This window comes from Danio rerio, chromosome 8, assembly GCF_052040795.2.
Source record: "Danio rerio strain M-AB ecotype USA chromosome 8, GRCz13ab, whole genome shotgun sequence".
NCBI lineage: Eukaryota > Metazoa > Chordata > Actinopteri > Cypriniformes > Danionidae > Danio > Danio rerio.
Genome location: NC_141028.1, coordinates 52,020,001 through 52,045,912, shown reverse-complemented (window position 1 = coordinate 52,045,912; position 25,912 = coordinate 52,020,001). Strand labels below are relative to the sequence as shown.

Sequence of the window (25,912 nt, the reverse complement as noted above, 5' to 3'; positions counted from 1 at the left end):
CTTTACGCATATGAGGAAATCTATTAAATGAGACAATTGGCATGGAATATTAGAACAATTATTATATTTGTTATACTAGCACCATAGCATGTAAACGATGAAGAAGTGTCTGTACAACAAAATACAGGCAGTTTAAAAGCCATAATAATCAAATGACCCTTGAATATTTACATAAATAGTAATAAAAAATTGAGCACTTACGGATATATATTTCCAAGGTTTCAATGTTTCAATCAGCCACAGAAAGAAACTGCATATATGTTACTTTCGACTATGCACACAGCGAAACTGTAAAAATTTACTTGGCCTATTAAGCAGGCAATAATTAGCAATAGGAAGCAATAAACTTTCTAGCCACACCCAAGCAACAATTTAGAGCACCACCCAAGCAAATATTTAACCATATAAACAAGGAACACAGTACAAAGACAAGGTTTGGACTCTTATGATTTTTTTTAAGTTTAAGCCACTTCTAGCCTTTTTAGTGATTTTCACCAATTTGACAGCAATAGAACCATAATATATGCAGATGCAGATCTATTAAAAAAACAGAGAAAATGCATTTTTTTTCCATAGTTGTGCATTTTCAAGACGTATAATACATAACACACGTGTGCTTGTTTGTGTGTCTGAAACATAAACATTTATAACTTTGGCCAGATCTACATTATTTTGCTGTGGCGAGCCCAGACAAAGCAAAGTATTATATTTCACAACCACAAGACAAGAAGACAAGCTCTCAAAGCTCTTAAGAGATTGAGATGTTGTGTAACTCATTACATTCACAGTGCATCCCTCACTATAATTTTTCTAAAACACGGATTATCATAAAAACTTAATGGAGGAAGTGCTGTCTCTTAATTGATGAAATATCAAAAATGACTAGCAATCAACAGAAAAGCACAACTAGATAAATACACTGAACAGACTAGAAAGACAGCAAATAACCAACAAAATCCAGACATAACGACAAACCAAACACAAAGGGTTTATATAACAACAGAAATTTCAAAAACCTGAAGACAAAATATAAATTAAAGCAGCAAAAAATGATGGGGACTGCAGTTTTGTTGACCAAAACAGCATACAACAAAGTGCCCTCAAGGGTCTAGACTAGGACACTACAGCCAAGGGCTTTGACAGATGAACTATACAAAGAAAATCCACTGGGGCAAAAATGGTGGCCAGCCACTCAGTGCTCAAATCTCAGATAGTGAACACAGAGTCAATGACAATCTAAAGTTAGACATAGTTTAACACAACAGAGGACAACAAAATTGAAGAAATCTGGCCAGGAGTATGTTATAGCTGATGAGGTGCATTAAAATCATAGGGACATGAAACATGCAACAGTTTATTGTCTGTACTTTACCGATGGCTTTGTTCAACTCTGTGCACTGACTGATATGAGGGAAACGAAGAATCTCTCTCCATTTCTTACTTCTTCCTTTCCGCTTACCTCCTCCACCTAGATAGAAAAAGCACAAAAAGGCCACTTAAAAACAATTTCTTAACAACATTTGCAGTCTTATGGGCTGATCACGCTGAACATACTTTTTGCAATGAGAGGCGCCTGTTTTGAACGTTTTACTAACGGATGCGAGTGTTTTGCGCACTATTAATGCGCCCTGCACACCTCACATTTTAACCGCCTGCTGCTACTCACTTTTTTGACATTACGTGCTGTGCGCTTGCAGTTGAAAAAAGTCAACTCTGAGTGGAAAAGGCATGTAACGTCAGTAGTGTCTTTTACATTTACCAATCAAATAAAAGCAGAGGCGGTGTTGCCGTTGAGGTGACAGCAGTGTTTGTGTTGTCAAGATGACTAAGGTGACTTTTGAAGATGGAGGAGAGACTTGTGGTTGCTGTTTTGAGTTATCTGGTGCTGTATGACTTCACATAAGGGTGTCACGATCCTCCAAATAAATCCTTGATTCGATAACATTTTGGATTCTAAAGTCACGGTTTGATTCGATTTTCGATTATGAATTATTAATTCATTAATAATAAATTAATTATTTGTAGCCTACCGTTTAAACTACCTGACCTGCATGGTCTTTGTTTTACCCATACACAAATCATACAGTAAATGAATAAAGGCAAGTTACACACATAATTACCACCTGTCAATCACTTTTTCTGCGGGACTCATGAATAGGCAGTGATTTGTGTCGTTATAATGGCGTCTGTAAAAAAGACGCACAACTAACGGGAACCAGCCAACAGTATCTGAGGTGTTCGCTAAAATCACTAAGTACAAGTGAGTGAAAGATTGAAGCAGTCTACTGACCCGCTAACTGCCTGGACCCGTTGTCTCGAGTGCATGGCTGTGTGCGTCTGTGTGTGGTCACGTGATGTGCGTTTTCAGCAGTAGTGAGGAAAGAGGGCTGCTCAGAAATGCTACACGCCACTGCGGATGTCAAATCGTTGTCGTTCTAAAATGCCATTTAAAAACAAAGACATATTAGTGTAAACACGGCCTGAGTGTGCACTTTTCGCGAGCGGATTTGCAACGGGGGCGGGGCGGAGGATCGTGATGCCGGTGTTGTCTATCGGACGAACCCTAATACGTACATAGCAGAGCTTGCAAAACTGTGTTTTTTTTGTCAACGCAGGTTAAATCTTAGAGACTTTGCTAGCAAGCAGTGTTGTGATCACGCTTTGCACGCTAGCTCTGGACCTGCTGGATAGAATAGCTGTAACGGAGTTTAGAGAGTATCAGACTGCTTATATCGGAGATTTTTAACGCAGTCCGATATAGTTTTTTGGACTGATATCGGACGAATTTCCTATATCAATATCGGATCGGGACATCCTTAATTAATGTAATCCAGCTCATTCCTCCCACTGCAACACAGCCCAGCTCAGCTAGAGGAAGACACCTTCAGCAGCCCATCACCAAAGCAGAAGCTTAAATATACCATTATACCAAACCTCTTATCAGAAACCTTGGCATAATGTATTTTATTATTTGACAATCTAGTTTTCATTAAATGCCTGTAACTGATATCAATTATTAACAAAACTTCTTGATATGTGTTATTTTATAATAGAATTACCAAACTAGACTCGTTAAAATAACTCAGTAACTCATCATAAAGTCTAATGTCTAGTGGCTGGGTATGGGCTTTTTACAGTGTCTGGTATAATGTCAATGTTGTTTTTGGTGTGTTTACATTGACTATGGCCACTGTGTAAATGCGCAGTATAGTTACAATCTTATTGCCACATTATAAATCTTTATGATAACATGATATATGCCTTCAGTGATTTCCTGAAGATAAATACCAATAAATAACACAACTGAAATAACTACAGCAGATCGTCTGATCTCATATGAAGCATGAGATTGCGATGACATATGACAACGTGTGCAGGGGCTGTAGTGCTGTCCCAATTCTTAGGGGTAAATTTTGCAGGGGAAAGGGTAGGTGTTGGAGCCATTTATGGGTTGCAATTTTCTTTTGTACCACTAGAGGATGTATACGGTATTTATGCTCTCCTCACGACGAGTGAGAGGTGTGTAGAAGAAGGTCAAACAAACTTTTTGACCGCCATGCTGTAAGAACGGGTTTATGTTTGTTTTGATGTTTACTTTTATTTTGACAAAATGGACAATAAATGGATTGGAATTTTCAAACCTTATTTGTAAAGGTATGGACATTTCACTTTTTTAATTGACCCGTTCAAGCAACGTGTCAAAATATCAAGCAACGTGTCAAAACCAAAGACCAAAATATTCGCGTCTACAATAGGGGTACAAAAATAGAATTGGGATCAGGCCTAAGTATGTTAGTACAAGTGCAAATTACCAGATGATAAAATAAAACTGTTCATCCATTTAAGTAGAAGTGACAAACTACAAGCTTTACATGTTTGTATCAGTGTTATATCTCCTAAATAGGGCTGCAACAACGAACCGATGAAATTGATAAAAATTAATTACTTAGGCGCAATCACAATTCTATTTTTGTACAACCCCTTCCCCTTGGCCCTTACAACCGAAGGGTAAGGGGAAGGGCTTCAAAATTTACCCCTAAGAATTGGGACAGCACTACAGCACCTGCACATCTGTCATCGCGATCTCTTGCTTCATATGAGATCCGACGATCATGACTGCTGGAGTGATTCCAGTTGTGTTATTTTTAGGTATTTATCTTAAGGAAATCACTGAAGGTATATATTATGTCATCATAATGATATAATGTTGCAATAGGATCATAATACTGTGTACTGTAATTAACACAGTAGCCATATTCATCAATGTAAACACACAAAAACAACATTAACATTATAGCAGACACTGTAAAAAAGCTAATTGACAGCCACTAGACTTCTCTGACAGGGTATTCTAGTGTCATCGAGTGTCAGAATGTTGTGAGACTGCTGTAAAGGAGTTGTGATTAGGGATTATAGATCGCAAAATTTATAGTTTTTTATTTTAGCGTTATTTTTAAAAAGCATAACAGTAAAAAATGAACACAGTTATGAATATATTAACACGTGTTTGTTTTTTGTAAAAATTCGTAATAATAACAAAAAATATTAATTTGTGGAGCTCCTTACTTCCGGGTGCAGCTGTTGCTGGGGTATTCTGGGAAATGTTTCTTACCCCTTGGTTTCAAGTGTGGTCCTGAAAAATCTTCAATTAAAGGGGTGTATACCCCTTGCGCTTAGCCCTACGCCTTGAAGCTAAAGAGAATTGGGACACCACTCCCCCTTCACGGGCATGCGCAAAACGAGGGGTAGGGGTAAGGGGAAGGGCTAAGTGGTAGAATTGGAATTGGCCCTAAAGTGTGGGCAACACATTTCATAATCTATTTGTCATGTTGCGTGACACGGTAAAAAAAACACTTCAGTTCAGCGCGTAGTGAACACTGTCTCTCTCATGCACTGATACAGAGTTCGGCGCCTTATAGACAGGGATTAGAGCTGCACAATTAATCAAAAAAAGATCGCGATCTCGATTCGACCCCCTAGATGATCACACGAGATGTGAGCTGCTGACTGTGCGGGTGCGCGCCCTACTTAATGATAGACATGCACGCGTCTACTTTAGTGAACAGAACCTGCATATGCTGTGAGTAACAGGTAATAATGTTGTAATTAATATCCAGTTTGTGGCACAGAGTGATCGTTTGAGAGCAGCGCGAAGTATGAACAGCACTTAGCAGTTGAAAATGAAACCGAAGGCGTGCACATCATTTAAATAATCATATCGCACTTTAGAGTAACGACTGCGACAAACATTTGATGTTTTTTTCTTTCATAGGGAACACAGTTGTGCATGAAAATAAATGTTTTCAGTGTCAGTATAACAACTCTAGCCAATATAATGTTGATTTTACCAGTGAATTAAATGGTCTAATAATGTTCTCAAGGTCAGATTGCAAGCATGGGCCTATATTTCAAACATAATTCAAAATCAGAATTATTATAAGTAGAATATAATTATGTATAGAAACCAGTAGACCTACACATAATATTAATATTGTTGTTTTACCATGTTTGAAAAAAAAAACAATAATCTCATATTAAGCTTAATTTTACATCTACAGAATCATGAGAGAATCGTGATCTTTATTTTAAGCAAAAAAAAGGCGATTCTCATTTTAGTCAGAATTGTGCAGCTCTAAGGCCCCGTTTACACTAATGCGTTTAAGTCTGAAAACGCATACATTTTTCTACGGTTACGCCAACCGTCCACACTACGCCGGAGTTCTCGAGCGCCGAAAACGGAGCGTTTCGAAAAAGCTGGAAAGGCCGTTTTTATTCTGAAACTCTGCTGCTCCATCTCAGTGTGGATAATGGAAAACGGAGACATCGGAAAACGGAGGCGGGGCTGCTGACATTCGCCTCTCTGATTGGGGCTTTTCCTCAATATTAAGTAGCCTAACACACACAGTTCAGTCCTGCATCCACTCCTTGTAAGTTCAGACTTCGCAAGTCTTCTTCTCAGTTTGATATGGAAAACAGACTATACCGAGGACACGGGTAAATCTTCAAAGGGAACAGTGTACTTTATAACTTCATTCACATCACCCTGGCTACGTTGTTTCACTTTCTCAACAATAAAATGAAAACATGATTTAAGGAACTGCCTATTTTGATTTTAATATTAGCAATTTAACAGACAGCAGAAATGTTGAGGCGTTGTGCTGCATAATATGAGCGTCATCTTCACTGTGTGGATATTTATAACAAAACGGAGCCTATAACAACTGCCTCCTTTCAATTTCAGTGAAAATACGAAACGCACCCTCTCTTTTGCTGAATATCAGTTTTAATAATCGATAATGGCCATTATAAAAGTATAACATACAATAAGTTTATACATTATAGGAAATAAAGGCAAGCGATTAGTCAATATACAGAATGTAGGCTGCGTTACATTAATCATTAACTTATTTTTGCGTTCAGCCAAAACACGTTAAGTAATCGATTCCAATGACCAAAGTCAGGGAATATGTCGTTAGATAAAGACAACAAGATGAATGAAATATCATGTTTAATAAATATAGTGAGATTAGATCCAGCGGGAGATGCTTGATGAGAGGTCCGACTAGCACAGCTCTCATCTGGGTAGATGGGCTGCAGCGCTTGCCCGAGAGTGTGTGTGTGGTCACGTGATGTGCGTTTTCAGCATTTTGTTGTGGACAGAAAGCTGTTCAGAAACGCTGGGTAAAACGCGAGTGTGGACGCGGATCGTTTTCATTCTAAAATGCCGTTTTAAAACTAAAACGCACTAGTGTAAACGGGGCCTAAGAGGGATGATGATGAAGGGAGCAACAGCAGGATAAATCACTAAAGAATCCTACTTTTGTTCCATTTTGAAGTGAGGGTCATAAACTCCCTGGTGCTAGTGTTTTTAATTGTTATCCAGCTTGTTAAGCATGACAAGTTAGTGTTAGCTCGTTTACCCTTATGCCTGTTTTACACCGTAAGCGCAAGCAGTGCGGGAGCAGCACGCAAGAATTTGCCTTTCACACCAGCTGCGTCTGCAGCACGCAGCTCATCGGCAGCTGCTACATGTTCAATCTACCCTTGTCTATTCTGTCTAGTAGCCAATCTATCTATAAATACACAATTTTTTACTTTTCACCAGCACCAAGTCCCGTGGCAACTTCCTCCTATGCTGTTCCCTTAGCCTGCAAGTCTCTAAATTCAAATTAAGCTTTGATGCGTTGGTTGGTGCTGAGCCAGAGAAAGACTTGTTATATTATCACAATTATGCATTTTAACTGCATAGTGCATATATTATGTTTAAGACATGTAAATACACACAAGTATTAGTAAAAGATTTAAAATAGCAATACGATCCGAACCAGGCTATATCACAGTGTGTTATGGATATGTAATAGGCGTATATACAGCTACATGAAGAAAGAATTATAAGTAACGTTGAGGACGGGATGTAGGGATTCAATGCTAAATGTGCGTTTCATTACAAATATGAAAGTGAAAGCATTTTAACTATTAACAAGAGCTGTTTATCCGAAAATTGACAGAACAGCAATCTTGGTTCATCTGTTATTTCTCTCTATAATGTAAAGCCTATAATGCATAAGCCAACAGCTATGTATTAGCAAGCTAAGAATTAGCAAAATTATGAACCCCTTTTAAGATTTTTCGATAATCTACAGAACAAACCATCGTTATACAAAAACCGCAACCCATCACTTGGAAACACCCATACACTCTCTGATTGACAAACAAAAAATCATTTACCTATAGTACATGTCTTTGGACTGTGGGAGAAAACGTTACACCAGGAGAAAACCCACACGAACACAGGGAGAACATGCAAACTCTACACAGAAATGCCAACTGGCCTAGTCGGGACTCGAAACTACGACCTTCTTCCTGTGAGGTGACAGTGCTAACCCCTGAGCCACCATGTCGCCCAAAAAAAGAAGATTTTAGAGAATTTACTTTTTTTTTTCTTCCACTGACTCCTGAAATTTGGACTGAATGTATGCGGAGGTTGTTACACACTTACTGCTTCCTATCTTGCCATTTTTCATAGCTTCACTATGGCCAATTTTTGAATTTTGGTGTCTGTTGGTCAAATATTGTGAGTTACAGATACCCTAAAAAGGGCCTTTTCAAAAGTTGTACCTTTTAGGACGTGGTCATGTAAAACCGACTGAATATTCACCACAGCTCACTGATGTCGTTGTGGTCATGTGTCTGTTAGGAAAAAATAATACATAAGAATACAGGTAATTATATTTAATGTTACTTGTTTTCACAATGTATGCGTTTTGTGGGTGTTTTGAGGTTCTGTGGTTCATTATAAATTGTTCATCAATGATACTGAGATACTGAATATGGGTTCTGGACTGTGATCAGGCCAGGGTTTTTGTTGGATATGAATTCATCTCAGTTGATGACAACAGAAAAAAAGACATTTTCCTTATGTCTGTGTATCATCTTCCCTCAAGTAAGTGTATTCATTTCCATTACAGATTACAGGTATTATAGGTTATTTCAAAGGGAATATTGTAATAATATAAGGAAAACTTGTTTCACAACAACAGATCCTATACTGTAAATGTCGTAACGGATGCCCTTAATGTAGCCTATAGTTGATAGCAAGCATCACTTTTTATTGAAATTGAAATAACATTAAACAATAAATTGAGATAAGTAATGTTGTTAACAATAGCAAGCCCATTGTAGACATCATGTGATGACTTTTTGTGAATCAACATGTAGTCTGGCACATGTTACCCACGACAAGTCAAGACAAAATTGCATAATCTAACATAGTGACTTTCGTAACCAACTATAAAAATTGTGTTATTTGAGCGGGCCTTTAGTCACAGCATACCTCTGTTTAACCAAAGTATCTTCCTCTCTTAACCTTTTTAAGGGTGTTACAGAAGTTGGACAATGAAACCGAAACACCGCTCATTTTAGTGTTGGAGGTTTCAGGGCTAAATTTGACCAGCCTGGTGGCTAATCTTCATTGACTGCACATTCAACCAGTAAGAGCAGAGTGCTCTTTCTGGAGGACCATGTGCAACCAGTGGTTCAAACATTGTATCCTGAAGATGGTGTCATCGTCATGTATCAGAATGATACTGCACCAATACACACAGCAAGACTGGTGACAGGTTTGATAACCAAGAAAGTGAAGTTAAACATCTCCCATGGCCTGGACAGTCAATATATCTATTAAGCCACTTTGTGGTGTTTTGGAGAAGTGAGTCAGCAAACATTTTTCTCCACCTGCATCACGTAGTGGCCTGGCCATTCTTCTGCAAGAAGAATGACTCAAAATTTCTCTGGCCCCTGTGCAGGACCTTTATCCTTCATTCCCAAGGCGATTTGATGCTGAATTGGCCACAAAGCAGGCCCTACACCACATTAATAAATTATTGGGGTCTAAAACCAGGCATTTCTGTTTTGTTGTCGAACCATTTTATACGAGTAAAAGTCACTCATAAAAAAAGAGCAATCTTGGGTCTTCTAAACTGAGTGCTGTAATCTATTCTCTCAAAGAATGTGGGTCTCCGCTGTGAAACAAAAAGAAACAAGTGTGGCCTTTCGTTCAGCGGAAACCAAGGAGCTCAAGAAAGAGTTAGCTAAACTCCAAAGTTTAGCCAAACCAGCCAGTTAGCTTACCTTAAACCCAGACATAAAACCCAGAATTAAAGCCTCACTACAAGCAGTATTAAATAATTAAATCAAAAGTTAGAACTTTAAACATTGTAACTGACTTTAGTTAGCCAAAACAACAAAAACCTGGTCTGATCACAGAACATGGTACATATTAGGAATCACAATATCACTGAAAAAGGAATGAATTATAATGAACCGCATAACATCAAAACACTCTCCAAACATACAGACATACTTGCATTGTCCTAACAAGCAACATTACATTCAATTTCCTGTATTTTCATGTATCATTTCCCAACAGGTACACATTATCACAACAATGTTAGTGAGCTGTGGTGAATAGTCAATACCATGTCATTGTACCACTATATAATAGGATCTATTTAACTAGGGCTGTTAATTGAATTCATATCAAAATCGTGATTTGTACATGCACAAAATCTAAATCACCTAACTGCACAATTTTTTTTGTACGCTCCAGTCTCGACTGATATTTCTACTACAATAAGGAATTTGAACCAATCATAATGCAGTACACCTAAATAGCACTGAAAGCGTGTTGCATGCAGAACTGTTACAAACAATTTATTTGTGTTGAATCTAAACAAACAAATTAAGTTTAATAATGTTTAACTTAATTTGTTTTGTTTAAATTCAACACAAATAAATTGTTTACAACCACTTAACATAAAAAATAATTTAGTAAATCCAAGGAATCATCTCTGAATATTTTTTTTCAATGCGCAAGAGAACAAGAAATCAAACTGGTGACCAAAAAGTCAACATCTGTGGTGTGTATCGCAAAACCAGATAATTTCTCAGACCCGTCATATCACATCTAAACGCGTGTGAAAAGCTTGAGGCATGCCGTTTCGCTTTAGCATTTTTAACCCGATTAGCATTCACACTTCTTTATCATTGCAAGGCAACCATCAACCATTTTCCTAGAGGATGACAATCTAACAAAACATTATTTCAGCTCTGATACATGGATTATTTATTGAAAAAATTAAAAAGCACAGGGTGTTCTTTGTTTGTCTACATAATTAGCCTACTGAATTGTGCATATTCCATACAAAGTATAAAGCTGATCAGTCAGTTCTTAACTAGGTGCATCGGAAACTTGTGCGTAGAAAGGGCACAATTTGTGAACAGCTTATTTTACGGCAGCGTCACAAAGAGGTCTAGGATATATGAATGTGAACATGTAGAAAAGTACATGTAACTACTAATACACACATAAACATACATGCATATATATATATATATATATATATATATATATATATATATATATATATATATATATATATATATATATATATATATATTTATTTATTTATTTATACATACATACATACATACATTTATGCATACATATTATACAGTTCAAATCAGAATCATTAGCCCCCTTTGTAATATTTTTTTCTTCTTGAGAAAGTCCTATTTGTTTTATTATATATATGTATGTAATGTGACATGTTACAGGTCTTTAATAAAGATGTAATTGTTTTCCTTTGGAAGTTCAGATTCCTACTGTAAAATGTCTGTAGGTGTCGTGATTATAATCGAAATCACAATATTGTTCAAGAAAATCATGATAGGTTTCTTTTGACCATATCACACTGCCCTACTTTTAACCCTATTCATTCATTTTCTTGTCGGCTTAGTCCCTTTATTAATCCGGGGTCGCCACAGCGGAATGAACCGCCAAATCATCCAGCAAGTTTTTATGCAGCGGATGCCCTTCCAGCCGCAACCCATCTCTGGGAAACATCCACACACTCATACACTACGGACAATTTAGCCTACCCAATTCACCTGTACTGCATGTCTTTGGACTGTGGGGGAAACCGGAGCACCCAGAGGAAACCCACGCAAACGCAGGGAGAACATGCAAACTCCACACAGAAACACCAACTGAGCCTAGGCTCGAACCAGCGACCCAGCGACCTTCTTGCTGTGAGGCGACAGCACTACCTACTGTGCCACTGCCTCACCCGATGTAAAATTATAATTTTCGTAATTAAAAAAATGCATACTAACATCCAGGAAAACTCCCAATCATAGATATATGTGTATATGTGTATATCTCTGGTTTTGGATGGCCACAGTCCTTCACTATACCTTGGTCCCGCATTCATTTCAAAGGAGCGCTACCCTGTTCCAAAATGGCAGCTCTATTGACGCATTCCTTCCAATAGACAACAACACGGATAGCGACAACTAATGTATATATCTATGCCTTTAAGTGTTAGCATTCTAAAAATGAAACAACATTTTTAAAGTCCAAAGTTCATCCCAAGCTGACCCCAATGTGAATTTAACAGGATGGCTGTGCCATAATGTAACAGATCTCAAATCTCATAATTCGAATTACACTACAGTTTGAGTGAAGGATCGAACCATTTTTTAAAACAGCCAAAGAGAGAAAACCAATATTATTTGCTTTCCATTTATTACAAAAACAGCAATGCAAAAAACTTTTGGTTTTACAAAACATAGCTTAGAACCTGTAATTTTGATAAAAATAAAATAGCTAGCGGGAAAGAAAATTAATTGTAAAATATTCAACACTGTAAAAAAATTATCTTCACTATTGTTGCTGATAATGCTAAATGTTTTTAATTTAAACTTTAAACTTAATATGGATGCAGCAGTTGACCAATTTCATTATTAACCAAGCTTATATTGCAACAATTAATAAACTGTAAAGCCCCCCAGCCCAGTCAGTGTCTCTGCCACACAAAACTAAACTATTCCAATCTGTGCAAAAGGAAAACCTAGTTATGTCATCAGTGCGACAGTCTAAAGTCACAATTTTATAAGCGACACAGAGACTATTACCAGCGGTGCTCAAAACTTTTTATAATTGCCCATTTATTTTGAGGGGCATTTGACTTTTGCCCAATATCTGTAAAGCAGATACAAGAGAAAAGCAGAGAGCATTTATATATATATATATATAATATTATATATAATAAAAAAAAACTTTCCACAATAAATGCTTGGAGAAAATAAACTGAACATTGGTGTCAGCATTATCAGATTATCTGAAATTAATATGCATATCATCTACATTCAGCTCATGAACATGCAAAATACATATATTTCATTTTTGTCCATGTGAGATGGCGGGAAGTGGGCTAATACCTAAATACCATAAGCTAGAACTAATAAACAATATTTTATCGATTTGCAATAAACAATGTAAATAACAATGATAAGCACTGGACTTTTTTACTCTATATTAATCTAAGAGCTATTCACACAGCAGAAATGTGCAACAATGGGAATCTAGAAGAGTGTTGATATTAGAGATGTACCAAATTTTAGGCCACCAAAAATGTATTGGCCGAATATATATTATGGCATTTAATAGACCCTCTAGTTCTTGTGGCTTCAGTCATTGTTGGGGTACTCTTTTAAATAGTGAAGCATTAACAAATTATTTTGAAATATATATTGTTATTGTTCAACATAGAAAATAATTATCGAGATTGCATTTTTGTCATATTGCCCAACCCTATCATAAGCATTTAATGCATGTAAGGATGTGTGACCACTTAGGTGCTTTTTCTCAAAGGTAAGCACTTTTTGTTGTTGCTGCTCTCACTGTCGTCAATAGAGGTGATGCATTTTTTAAAATTACAGCAGCATGATGAGCATCTACATCACAGCGCTCCCGGTGCAGGGAACTGAAGAATGTTGAACTTTGAGTTAAGGTCAGAACTCATAAATGTCATTTTAGGCCAGTCAGCCAACCAATCAGAGTGGAGGAGGAGTGGGGCAAGTACCTCAGCGGGCAAGTGTCACTACATCAAGCACAACAAACAGAGGGGAAAATATTGAGAGAAATGTACATGTCTCTACAGAGTGCTAGCTTTTTCAGACAGGGACATTATGAGTGAAATCAGTTAACACTAATGCTTATATTCCAGGCATGAAGAGAGCTGGCATTTTCAGCTGCACAAAATGCTTTGATGGGCAAATAAATAGGCCTTTTATATAATCTACAGATTTTAGTTAGAACAATATCCTTTACGCATTGTGAAGAAAAAAAAATACAATTTAAAGTAAAAACAACTTTTTGCTTATGCACACATAGCTGTAGGTTTTCTTCACAACACTGCAAGCTGTTTTTAGTGAAAGCATTCTCTTTTGGGTAAAGATGGTTGCTTTTTGAGTAGGGCTGGACGATATGACCTAAAAGCAAAACCTCAATTAATTAAACAGTTTACCTTAATTTTGATTATTGCTTAGGCAGTGCAATTACTTATTTACTTATTATTTTTTCCACTCAGTGTTCATTATGTTATCATTATGTTATCTGTTTCCTGCACTTGCTGCTATTGCACTGCTGGATAGAGGTAGACTGCACTTTTTTGCATTTTACTTGTATATGTGTAATGACAATAAAGTTGAATCTAATCTAATCTAATCTAATTTGTTCAGTAATTATACTCCACTATTAAAATTATTTTTCTAAAGAAAGCATGGTTTAGTTCTGATTTTTGATGAATTTGATGTATAGTTCAAACTGTAATCAAAGCACAAATTGCTTGAAATTGAAGTCATCTTATAATTAAGATCACATTTCAGTTGTAATATTAAAGTTTCATTTAAAAGAAATTGAAAATAACTTTTTGCAAAGAAAATAATTGAATATTTCATTGTCAAAAGTAGAAAATAACCAGCATCTCTTGCAAGCAAAAGTAAAGTTTTAACAACACATTAGTGAACTGATGTGCTTCATACAACAAAGTAAAAAAATAATAATTTAGGCCCAATTGGAGAGCATTCAAGAGTCGGCCTGTACACCCCGCTCAGTTCTCGCTCAGCGCCTGTCAGTGGAGCAGTATCTAAAAGTTGTACTTTCCTCAATCCACTTCAAGTGTATGTGCTAAAAGCTGGCACATCCCATTAAAATGCCAGGGACATTTTCATTTTTTAAATAATAAGGTCTGGTTTGAACTAAAGAAAAATAATTATTTAAGTTGTTTATTTAGAGAAAAATCAAAGGTGTCAAATGTTCTGCTGTAAACAATGATGGTGTATAGACAATCCACCAACATGCATGCCTTAAGTTATTAATAGTGTTTCCTGTCCCTTCATTTAATTGTTTAGACGGCATTCAAGCGTATACAAATTATTCTCAAAAGTTCAGGATCTCCATTAAAACCCCAAGATGATCTTAATTTTGCTAAATGGTCATGAAATGCATATTTTTAATAATTCTTTGATGATCTCAACATAGCTTTCAAAGCTTTAACCCCTAAGAGCTTTTTATGTATACTTATGGTAAATATTAAGATCACTGTTTAAAAGTGACTTGAGGATCCTAAATAAATTTGTAGCATTTACATTTTCAGGCCAATATATGACGACATATGACCTTCAAAATGTGCCACTGAATAATGATTTAAAAATATTAGATTATAAAAGATTTTATAAGTATTTTTGTTTACAAGATGTAACATTATCATCAGCAACAGCAACGACTGAGAATGAAATCCTAGAACCGCACATGGACAGATTATTAATTTATGTAAATTGTTTCACCTCAAATAATCTGTTGTGATGCATTAATAATAAAGTCATGTTACTGTTTATGTATCATTTGTTTTTGTTTTTTAATCTGGATATCATTTCTGCATTATTTATTACATTTTGAGGTCACACTTTATTTTGATGATCCGTTTGTTGAATTTAATTTACATTGCAACTAATTCTCATTAGATTATAAGTTGACTGTTAGGTTGGGTTTAGGGTTATGTTAGTGTAAGTTGACATGTACTTACAAAGTTTCTTATAGTCATTTAAATGTCTGTTGAAGGAGCAATGTCAACAGATATTAAGCAGACAGTCTACTGATATTCAAATGGACCATTAAAATACAGTGTTACCCATTTTGATCATAAAATATTGCTTATTACCTATAAAGCTTAAAAAAGTCTAGCTCCTGTTTATCTAACCTTCTGTCTCGTTTCAAATCAACATGCTCTTTAAGATCTCAAAACTCAGGAGTTCTGGTAGTACCCAGAATAGCAAAGTCCACTAAAGGAAGTCAAGCGCTCTCATATATGGCTCCTAATCTCTGGAATAGCCTTCCTGATAATGGCTGAGGCTCAAACACTCTCTCAGTTCAATACTAGTCTTTTAGTACAGTATATACACAATGCATCACATAACTTTTATGATGCATGGGTGTGCTCCGTGCAGGGTACTGGGCTTGACAAATCACCCATAGGACACACTCTTCTTGTCTTGTTATGCCTGGCATTTTGTTAGAAATGTTTCTGTGTTTTATATGTTAGTTTCTGTGTTTGATTATATAGCACTTCATTTTTACATTGACATTAATATCTCTTGTTCAAAAGATGCCCATCGGCGACTAGAGCAGGGGTCTCAAACTCGCGGTCCACGGGCCAAAGGTGGCTCGGGGGACAATAGTTTGTGGTCCCTGCCTTAATTTGAAAGTTTAATGTTAGTGCAGCTCGCAAGTTTGATATGAAATTTTTGTGCGTGTTGTGTTGTGTGCGGAGCTGAATGAACCCACCAATCAAGGTACGTTATATGGTTCTCGGGGCGGGACATTGGCTGGACTTGACGCAGGCAGAGAAACATTTGTGAAAGTTACAGCAGCGTCGCCATGTAGTGTTTTCCACCCGAGCCTGGGTGGCTGACTCGTTTCTATTGGGCACACGTGGACATTTGCAGTGAATACCTGCACGTGTGTGTGTGCGCTCACATGACGGTAGTCACCATGTGCAAGTTAACAATATTTTCACCCAATCATCTTTCTTACAATCACGCTCATTGGTTGGTGGTTATTGTTTTGCGCGCAGTGAAAATAAGTCATAGCATAGTGGCCTGCCTAAATAATATCTGTATTTTCAAAATAGCAAAGAGCTAATCAAGCTTATTTTACTTTTTTTTTTAAACCACAAGTAAATCTGATAATGAGTCTGATCAAACTAGATCTTGAGAAGCTGAAACTGCCTCCCTGTATTAGGATAGCAGAGACAAAAGCAACACGAGTCAAGTCAGCCACAGAACATCTCTCTGATGGAGAAAAGCTAGTCCATGCTTTTATGACTTCTAGGCTGGATTACTGTAATGCTCTATTTGCTGGCTGCCCAGCATCCTCTATTAACAAACTTCAATTAGTACAAAATTCAGCAGCCAGAGTTCTTACCAGGTCTAGAAAATATGATCATATCACCTTAATTTTATCCTCCTTACACTGGCTGCCTGTTAAGTTTCGTATTGAATTTAAAATATTACTTCTCAGCTATAAAGCTCTAAATATTCTAGCTCCTGTTTATCTAACCAACCTTCTGTTTCGCTAAAATCCAGCTCGCTCTTTAAGATCTCAAAACTCAGGGCTTTTGGTAGTACCTAGAATAGCAAAGTCGAGTAAAGGAGGTTGAGCCTTCTTCTTTATGGCTCCTAAACTCTGGAATAGCCTTCCTGATAATGTCCGAGGCTCAGACACACTCTCTCAGTTCAAACATAGATTAAAGACCTATCTGTTTAGTAAAGCATAAACTCAATGCATCACTTAGCGGGTTTCCACACAAGTTTCTACATTTTGTTTATATACACTATGAACAGCAGCTACGCTAATTATTCTCTTTATTCTCTATTTTCACCTGGGGATACTCATCCCGAGGTCCTCAGATTATGCTGAGTCACTGATTGGATCCAAGACCAGCGACGAGATGATCCCAAGCTGTCTATATCCGAGACCAGGCCTTATCCTGAGTTGCTGCTGCACTGTTGGTCATGGGGGAGTGGAGAACATGAGTCTGATTCCAGTGACGCTCCAGGGACAGACGAGTCTTCGCTGAGGCCAGCTTCCAGCCTTCACCGCTGAGTCTGCAGCTCTGCACAAGACTTTTGGCCAGCGGAGAAATTAAAATGGTCGTGCCGAACTGAGTCTGGTTCTCTCAAGGATTTTTTTCTTCACTCTTGCATTCGTGAAGTTTTTTTTCCCTCTCCGCTGTCGCCACTGCCTTGCATGGTTCAGGATCTGTAAAGCTACGCATTGATGAATTTGCTCTTCAGTGTTTGGACTCTCAGTAATGATTTCAAACAACACTGAACTGAGCTAAACTGAACTGAACTTAAACACTGAAAACTGAACTACCCTGATCCAGTTACTATGACCATTTATGTGAAGCTGCTTTGACACAATCTACAATGTAAAATCACTATACAAATAAAGCTGAATTGAATATGACAGAAGAGCTACTGTGGGCTCTTCTTGAAGATTAGATAGAGTGAGTGATTTAACTGTTTTTCGCTTAGAAGTGAACTGAAATGGCACTTAGAGAGTTAATGTGAGGTCTCTCTCTCTCTCTCTCTGACAAAGGAAATCAAAGTAATGTGTACATGACGAGATAAAAGAAAAGTAAGGAACTCAGTGCCGCCTTTCTGCAGTCACATATCGACACCTGTCCATCGGCAATAAGAGTCGTTGATAACCCGAACCAATTATAGGGTCACACCCATTATTTGTGGGTTATTTGCATCGCACTACCTGCATTGTATTTGCATTGTCTCACACAATAAACATTATATACATTTCTATATGATGTAAAAGTAGTCAAAACAAATGTCAACAACACAGTGTTGCTTCTTTTTCTGTAACAGCCCAACGGAACACAGTAAATCAAATTATTTTCATTATTATTATTATTATTACTACTATTTATTACTCATTGATTTATTTTTTTATTCATTTTAAATTGGTTTGTTTTTCCATCTTATTTAGTGTAAAAACTCCAATCTTCTCAAATCTCTTTATTTTTATTTTTTAAACACAAAATAAGATAAAAAAAATAAACAAGTTAAAAATGAATAATTAATAATATAATTAATTTCTTGTGAAAAACCTGATGCGGCTCAGGCTCACCCAGGCTCTGCCTCCAGCGGCCCCCAGGTAAATTGAGTTTGAGGCCCCTGCTTTAGAGGTGTGCAGCACCACTTGATAAGATCCAAAACTTGTGAAGAGATGATGCCAACCCTATGAAGACTTCAAGGACAACGCACACATTTAATACACAAATACGCTTCACTGAACATGTACACATAGGCATCACATAAACTATGTAACTGCAGGTTAACTATATTATACAACTATATATAGTGTATATAGTTATATAATAACATATCTATCTATATCTTTATATATCTTTATGTATCTATCTATCTATCTATCTATCTATCTATCTATCTATCTATCTATATATATATATATATATATATATATATATATATATATATATATATATATATATATATATATATATATATATATATATATCAATAACTGTAAAAGTTATTAGAAACTAATAAAGCTATGGTAACTAATAATCCTAACTTTTCTGATTTTGATTGTAATGGAATAATGTGAACTGTTTTTAAAGCTGCTTTAAAACAATAACTACTGTGAAAAGCACTATACAAATAAACTTGAATTAATTGATTACACTTAAAGTGGTTTCCAATCTGTTGATCATGACTGGTATCTTTATCACCATCGGTTATGAAATAGTTCAAAGTATATGTGTGAGCCCAATGTACAGAATGCATTAAAGCAATGCAGTTAAACACCAAAATATCGCTCTATTCTTAACCACAACCCCAATCCACAGAGTGGAAAAAGTTTAATTGTTCTGAAAATTGGCCGTGCCGTGCGTGTAAGGAACAGCTGATGCGATTGCGAGAACAAAACACATTTAAATTGGTAACGGAAGAAGCAGATGTCGCGTTTTCAACATGGAGTTTTATAATGGATAAGTGAAGACAAGCCACATTGAGAGATTACAAGCTACAACACACAATTAAATCCATATTTTGCAGACTACAGAAAACGAGGCAACCATTAAAATCTTCCTACACAACATGTAAGTGGGGAGAAACGTGCAGGATCTGGAGGAAGAAGAAACTAGTCCATATAAACTATGTAAGCGTTACTGAGAACATTAGTAGTCTTTGAACGAACGGCCGGTTAATTACGCATTGCATAGGTTTTTGTATCAATCATCAGAAAAAATTACAGCAACAAACAACACACAGTTGGCTATACAGTGGTTTTGTTGGTGTGAAAATTATGTTTAACCCTTCATTTCCCACAGCCGCATCTCTTGCAATTTGTCAGTGATCATCATCTTCTTGTCATGATCAATCCCATGACCCCCTACACTCTAATTGTGTTAGAAGGGAAAGGCGCTTTCTAATTTTATCAGATTCGGCACTGCATATTTGACGATGTTTCATATCATCAACATCAATGCACGTAGGCAAAAGATCCGAACAAAGGACGAATCATTCATTTGACTCCGAGTCGACTCAATAGAATCAATAGTTTCAAACACGGTGCACTTTCAGATTTAAACCTCAGCTGGATGTTTCCATTCACTAAGGGCTGTTACACACTGCATGGTAGGTCATTTGCAAAAACTCATAATAAGGGTTCTTTAAAAGAAATCCATGGCACTTAATGTCTTCTCAGTACAGTACATCTAAAGCCCTGCTCAGCCCTGAGATTTCAGCAAGGATTTCTCCCTCAACCTCCCGCTTGCCTGCAGACAGACACAGTCACACAGACACACACACAGACACACAAGTGGATGCTGCTCTCTCATTGGCTGTAGGCAATCGCCAATGTTATTTTCAGTCAAAAGTCATTTCACATGACATAATTTGAATCGCCAACAGCTCCAGATATTTAGCACACCAAATATCTCACAGGCATCGGCGACTCATTGGCGATTCTCTCAGATCGTGTCTTTGATAGTTCATACTTTTCGATTGTCACTCACCTGCACGAGCACTGATTTGATGCGTATTCAGGCATTTGTCGGCAATTTCTCATTTGTTGCCGAGTCAAAATCAGGGCTAAAATCATGTAGTCTGAACTCGGCAAAAGACAACAACAAACTCTGTACCGCATTGGATGTCATTCCCTTGCTGTTAATGCTAGCGCTCCCGTTTTTGTTTTTTTTTCCGCAACCTTGCTACGCGAGCATCCTAAATGTTTACAAACATGGAAATTTCTCTATACAGTGATATTGTTGTGAAAATTAACTTTAACCGTTTATTTCCCACAGCCGCATCTCTGGCAATTTGTCATTGATCGTCATCTTCTTGTCATGATCCATCCGATGATTCCCTACACTCCGATTGTGTTAGAAGGGAAAGGCACATTCTAATTTTACCAAATCAGGCACTGCATATTTGGCGATGTTTCGTATTAACATCAATGCGCTCATAATAAGGGTTCTTTAAAAGAAATCCTTGCCACTTAATATCTTCTCAGTACAGTACATCTAAAGCCCTGCTCACACATTTGAACAAGGATTTTGTCATCAAGACAAATTTGGGAAATCCTAAAAGATATCTGAGATACTGGGCTAAAATCTGTGATCTTTAATCGTTGGTTCGACATGTTCACAGACAGCCGCTTAATACCCGCTGCGATCACATTTTTCCTCCAATGAAGTTCTGGCAGTGTCAAAAGATTTTAAGACACTTTCCTGCAGTGTGACAACAGCTGTGATGAGCGTCAATCCAAGAACCAATAGGTGGTCCAGATTTGATGACGCAATCCTTGCGACAATTTAAATGACCCACGGGAAAAGTCAAAACTTTTTTTTGACTTTCTGGTTTTAACTTTTTAAACTACAGATTGTTTACATTTGCTGTGAGGAATCATTTCAGATCATGGGATAGTGAAAGTGTCCTGGGTGGTTGACGTCAAACTCCAGGGGCGTTTTCTTTCATGTTTGGCACGTCTTCGTTGTCGTTTAGTCTGACTTTATAACATTTGAGTTCTTACAGTGTGACATGGGAGCCATGTTCGTGTAGTCTGACATGCTACGATCGTTCAGAATTATAAAAAAATCTTACAGTGTGAGTCAGCCTTAAAGCAAGGGTCTCAAACTCAATACCTAGAGGGCTGCAGCTCTGCACAGTTTTGCTCCAAACCTAATAAAACACACCTGATGCAACTAATCAAGGTGTTCGAGGCTCTTTTAAACAACTTGATTAGTTGGATCAGCTGTGTTCGATTATGGTTGGAGCAAAACTGTGCAGAGCTGCGGCCCTGCAGAAATTGAGTTCCAGACCCATGATCTAAAGCAAGGCATCCACAAAGCCATTCGAATGCAATTGATTTATTTTTTTTTTTATTTAATTATCAAATGTAAAAAAAAAACTTTTTTTTTTTTTTTTACAAAAACAGTTTTTTCAAAAGCAACATTTCAAAGGTCACTCTAAACTGAAAACCCCTTACCATTCCATCATTGCATAGCAAATCATTGTCAAACTGTATTACAGTTTTAAAATATTTTCCGTACTGATAGCATAATATCATGTCACAACACTGATGTGTCAACACCACAAGAAAATTATTTGAATAGTTTTTTTTAATCATTTTTTTTCCCTGAAGCAGGTTGCATTCAACATCTAGCTTCAATGGAAACACTAAACGGCTACTGCATGAACTCCATATGTTTTGTGAAACAAATGTTCAAAATGTCAACATTATCAGATGTCAACAATGTCAGATTTTCTTAAATCTGAATCTTAAAAAGGCTTTTGTAACAAAAACATAATCACTGTTTGTTGTGATTGTTTTATTGCAGTAATTCAGTGGTTAAATTCCTACAAATTGAGGTTGTCACCACCATCAAATGTGTCAAATGTCAAACTTACACCCACATCAGTTAATTCATTTTGCTATTTTATATTTGATGAATAATTTTTAGTCACATGTGAAAATGTAGTTGCCTGCGAACATGTACAGGACCTGGTAAAATGTATTTTGAAATACTAAACACATTGATTTACATTTAATGTCTGATGATGATAACAATAAGCGATGACAAGATAAGCATGTAAAAAGCTTATTTTTTTGTTTGTTTTTAAAGAAAAGTTGGCAAGCTCTTTTAAAGCATAGCTCAGTATGCAAGAAACAAAAGTTTAGTCTCCGTAAAAGATTTATTTGATTTGTTTTTCAATTTTGCACTGTATCGTCTTACTTTGACGATTATTTTCTGTTATTAAAATTTTTTTAAAATCATGATTATTCGCAATACAAACCAAAAGTTGTACAAATAGATGTGTATTGGATCTGCAAAAACCAGAAGTTACTTCCACTATGGTCATAGTTGTGCCTGATATGATCACAACAACAACTGTTAAGAATGAAAACAACTAATATTTGAAGAAAGAAAAAACTTTTTTGGCCCTTCAAATCAGCCATGTCTACCTCGACTTGCTTTTCTGTACTTTTAATACCTTTGCGTACCCTCTTCTTGATGATCAGAAAACTGTAAATTAGAACAATACAATACCTGAGCAGTGACCGCTGATTAAAACATCAGTATTTAAAGAAAAATGTCTAGCAAACTGCTATGCCATAAAGTCTTTTAGAAATTTAATTAGAATAAATGCTGATATTTACAACAACCTTGTTCAAAATGCATCTCCATATACCGGCAAAGCTTAGGGCATTTAAAAGCACTGAAGCCTTGACATCAGGATGAGTTAATGACTCAAAAATGTGTCATTTGAAAATGAATAAAGCGTACATCCCATCAAGTGTTTTATGTCTCAGGAATTACCACCATATGACAATGCACATTTTTATTTCGTATGGCAATAAAAAACCCTAAATAACCTACTAAATTTTTGCTCATACAATTAAATTTTTTTTAAAAATGTATTCATAATTTTAACAAAACAGTGGGCTTTTATACAGCAAAATAAGAAAGCCATGTTTTAAGCCTTATTTTTCAAAGAAAGGCTGCACAATTCATTGTTTCTGCACTGTCATTCAATATAATGCATAATGTCAAGTACAGATCATAGGTCATAGTCAACCATGAACCATAGTTCAAGACACATATGGTGTAGTTGCTATAATATAACAAATGTTTATATTTTGCATTTGTCTTTGGGGTCTAGGATAGCCTGTTACTGTGTAAACATTCCATACGACGTAGGGTTTAAAGCATTCAGATGTTATATATAAAATAGATATACATGTTTTTAAACATTTTTAACAACAACATGGTAGCAGCGGCCTCTTCTCCATGACATTTTTGCTATAAAGGACTCATGCTATTTCAGTGTAACAGTTATCGTATGATAATAATATTGCTCTCCTTCTTTTGCTCCTGTGGCCTTATTATTCGAGCTACGTATATATTTAAATTATTAGTGACACTTTAATAGAATAACTCGAATTGTGGTGGAACTCGAGTGTGGAAGCCAAACGTCAATCACATTGCCACCGGCAGCTCCCTACGTTTACATTAGAGTGCGTGAAGGCGTGCTCAAATTAGCATTTCCTTACACACTCCAGTTACTTCACTGAAAATGTATAAATCAGAGCTCGCTTTTCAGGACACAAAACGGATGTGGGAACCCGTAACACGAACCAACTGTCACACGGGCTACAGCATTGTGACGCTGGCGTAATGACGTCGGTTACTGATGAAAGAATTGGTGGAGGTGTTCAAATCAATGTTACAGGTCAAGCTGAATAAATTCGGCATCCGTTTCAAAATACATCATCAAAAGAGGTGCACGGACAGAGGTTTCACTGTTTTGAAGGCTGCAAAATTTAACAAACAGAACGCGATCACATTTGCTTTATGTACTCACCCTCTCTTGCCTTCAGTAGTACCGTGTTTGCAACAATATTCTCCAGCTCCATCAAAAAACACCGTGATATTGCCGTGAAATCCAAAGAATAGATACAGCTCCTGTTTGCTTCTTCCAGCCGAGAACGCGTTTGTTCGTCCTTGTAAAATCCTGTCAATCAAAACCTATGCATTTTTAACCATCAACACACGTAACGTTATACACAAATAAAACGACGGATCGCTGGCATATGCGTGGGGCTCTTGTAGTTTGCTCCGCAAAACGCGAAAGGAAAAGGAAGGCATTGCCTGATTGAACACAACGTTGTTGAGCCACTGGCAACAAGTCCGGTTAAAACGAACATGCCAAAAGCAGGCCGAGGTATATCCTTTGAGGTGCACGACCGAAATCTGATCAAGCAGCGTACGGTCGATCACAGAGAGCAGTTGTATATGTGCCGCTGTCACTATTAGCGTGCTCCCTCTCTCTGTGTGTAATCGAAGGAGGGCTGGGTTTCTGCTTTCAGTTGTAAATTTTGGCTGGCTCCCAAACGGTTTACGCCGTGGCTCATTTCACACTTATCATAGTAGAATGGCTTACCAATGGAAAATATCTATGCAAAATGATGAGCACCCGCACAGATATAACGGTAAAAAAATGAGATTCATCTTTAACGGTTATGTTTCCTTGTCATTCGGAAGGGGCGTGTTCAAATGCAACTGTGACGCACGGGCCTTGAAGAACAAGCATGCATGGCTGTCAAAGGATATTTGATAGCATCGCATTCAAGCCGCTCTCCCTCAATATTTGGCATAATAAAATGCAATAGACATGGGTTACCTTATGAGAATGTGTGATTATGATTATTTTAACATTTTTGTTTATGTGAATCACTTGAATTGTCATGGTGTATAAAATGTCATAAATAATCATCCCTTGTCTTGAAAGTCTGGCAAAAGAAAAGATAGTTTGCTAATTTGAAGAATAGTCATTTTCACGGTTCTAGACCAAACTAACTGGATGGGCGACACTTTTAGGTGCATACTAATATTAATAATATGTTAATAATCAATATCAATAATATTGTATTTTTCTTACATTTAAAATTATTTAATCTACTTTTTTACAATAGTATTTCACATTAGTCTGCAATATGTAGAAGTGTATAATATATATATATATATATATATATATATATATATATATATATATATATATATATATATATATATATAAAATGTGTGTGTGTGTGTGTGTAATATCAGGTTTTATATACCTGCTTATTCTGAAAAATGTGTATAACCATGAATGACTTATATTTGGTCTCAAAATTACTAATCATTAATTAGCAAACGTTGGACAAACAGATGAACAATGTAATCTCCAAGAATAGCAGACACATATGCAAGTAAATTCACTAGGTTGTTCAAGAGAACAAGTGGCCTATAAACACAATAAAACTAGATGGTTGACATATTGGTATTATTTTTACAGCCCCAAAATCAGAAAAAGCTGGGAATGTAAGAATTGCAGTATGGAAAACACAAATAAAAAAGAAAATATGATTTCCAAATTTACTTTGACTTGTATTTCATTGCAGACAATATAAACACATAATATTTGA

At 36.6% G+C, this 25,912-nt stretch overlaps 1 protein-coding gene across 6 annotated transcripts in view; it reads right to left on the bottom strand.

The window, feature by feature from the left end:
* Window positions 1–24,787, bottom strand: part of grk5l (G protein-coupled receptor kinase 5 like) — a 785,510-nt gene extending 760,723 nt beyond the window's left edge. For 4 of the 6 annotated variants that reach the window (XR_015498445.1, XR_015498446.1, XM_087265470.1 and 1 more), the window contains exons 1-2: window positions 24,310–24,787; window positions 1,373–1,468 (exon numbers count right to left, since the gene is read on the bottom strand). Coding sequence is in view for 4 of the 6 variants with exons in the window: in XM_087265470.1 (XP_087121596.1) it covers window positions 1,373–1,468; window positions 24,310–24,361 (148 nt within the window). In the remaining 2 variants the exon portion in view is untranslated. The remainder of the gene's footprint in view (window positions 1–1,372; window positions 1,469–24,309) is intronic. The other 2 variants (XM_087265472.1, XM_087265471.1) reach the window with 1 other exon arrangement.
* Between the last annotated feature and the right edge of the window lie 1,125 nt (window positions 24,788–25,912).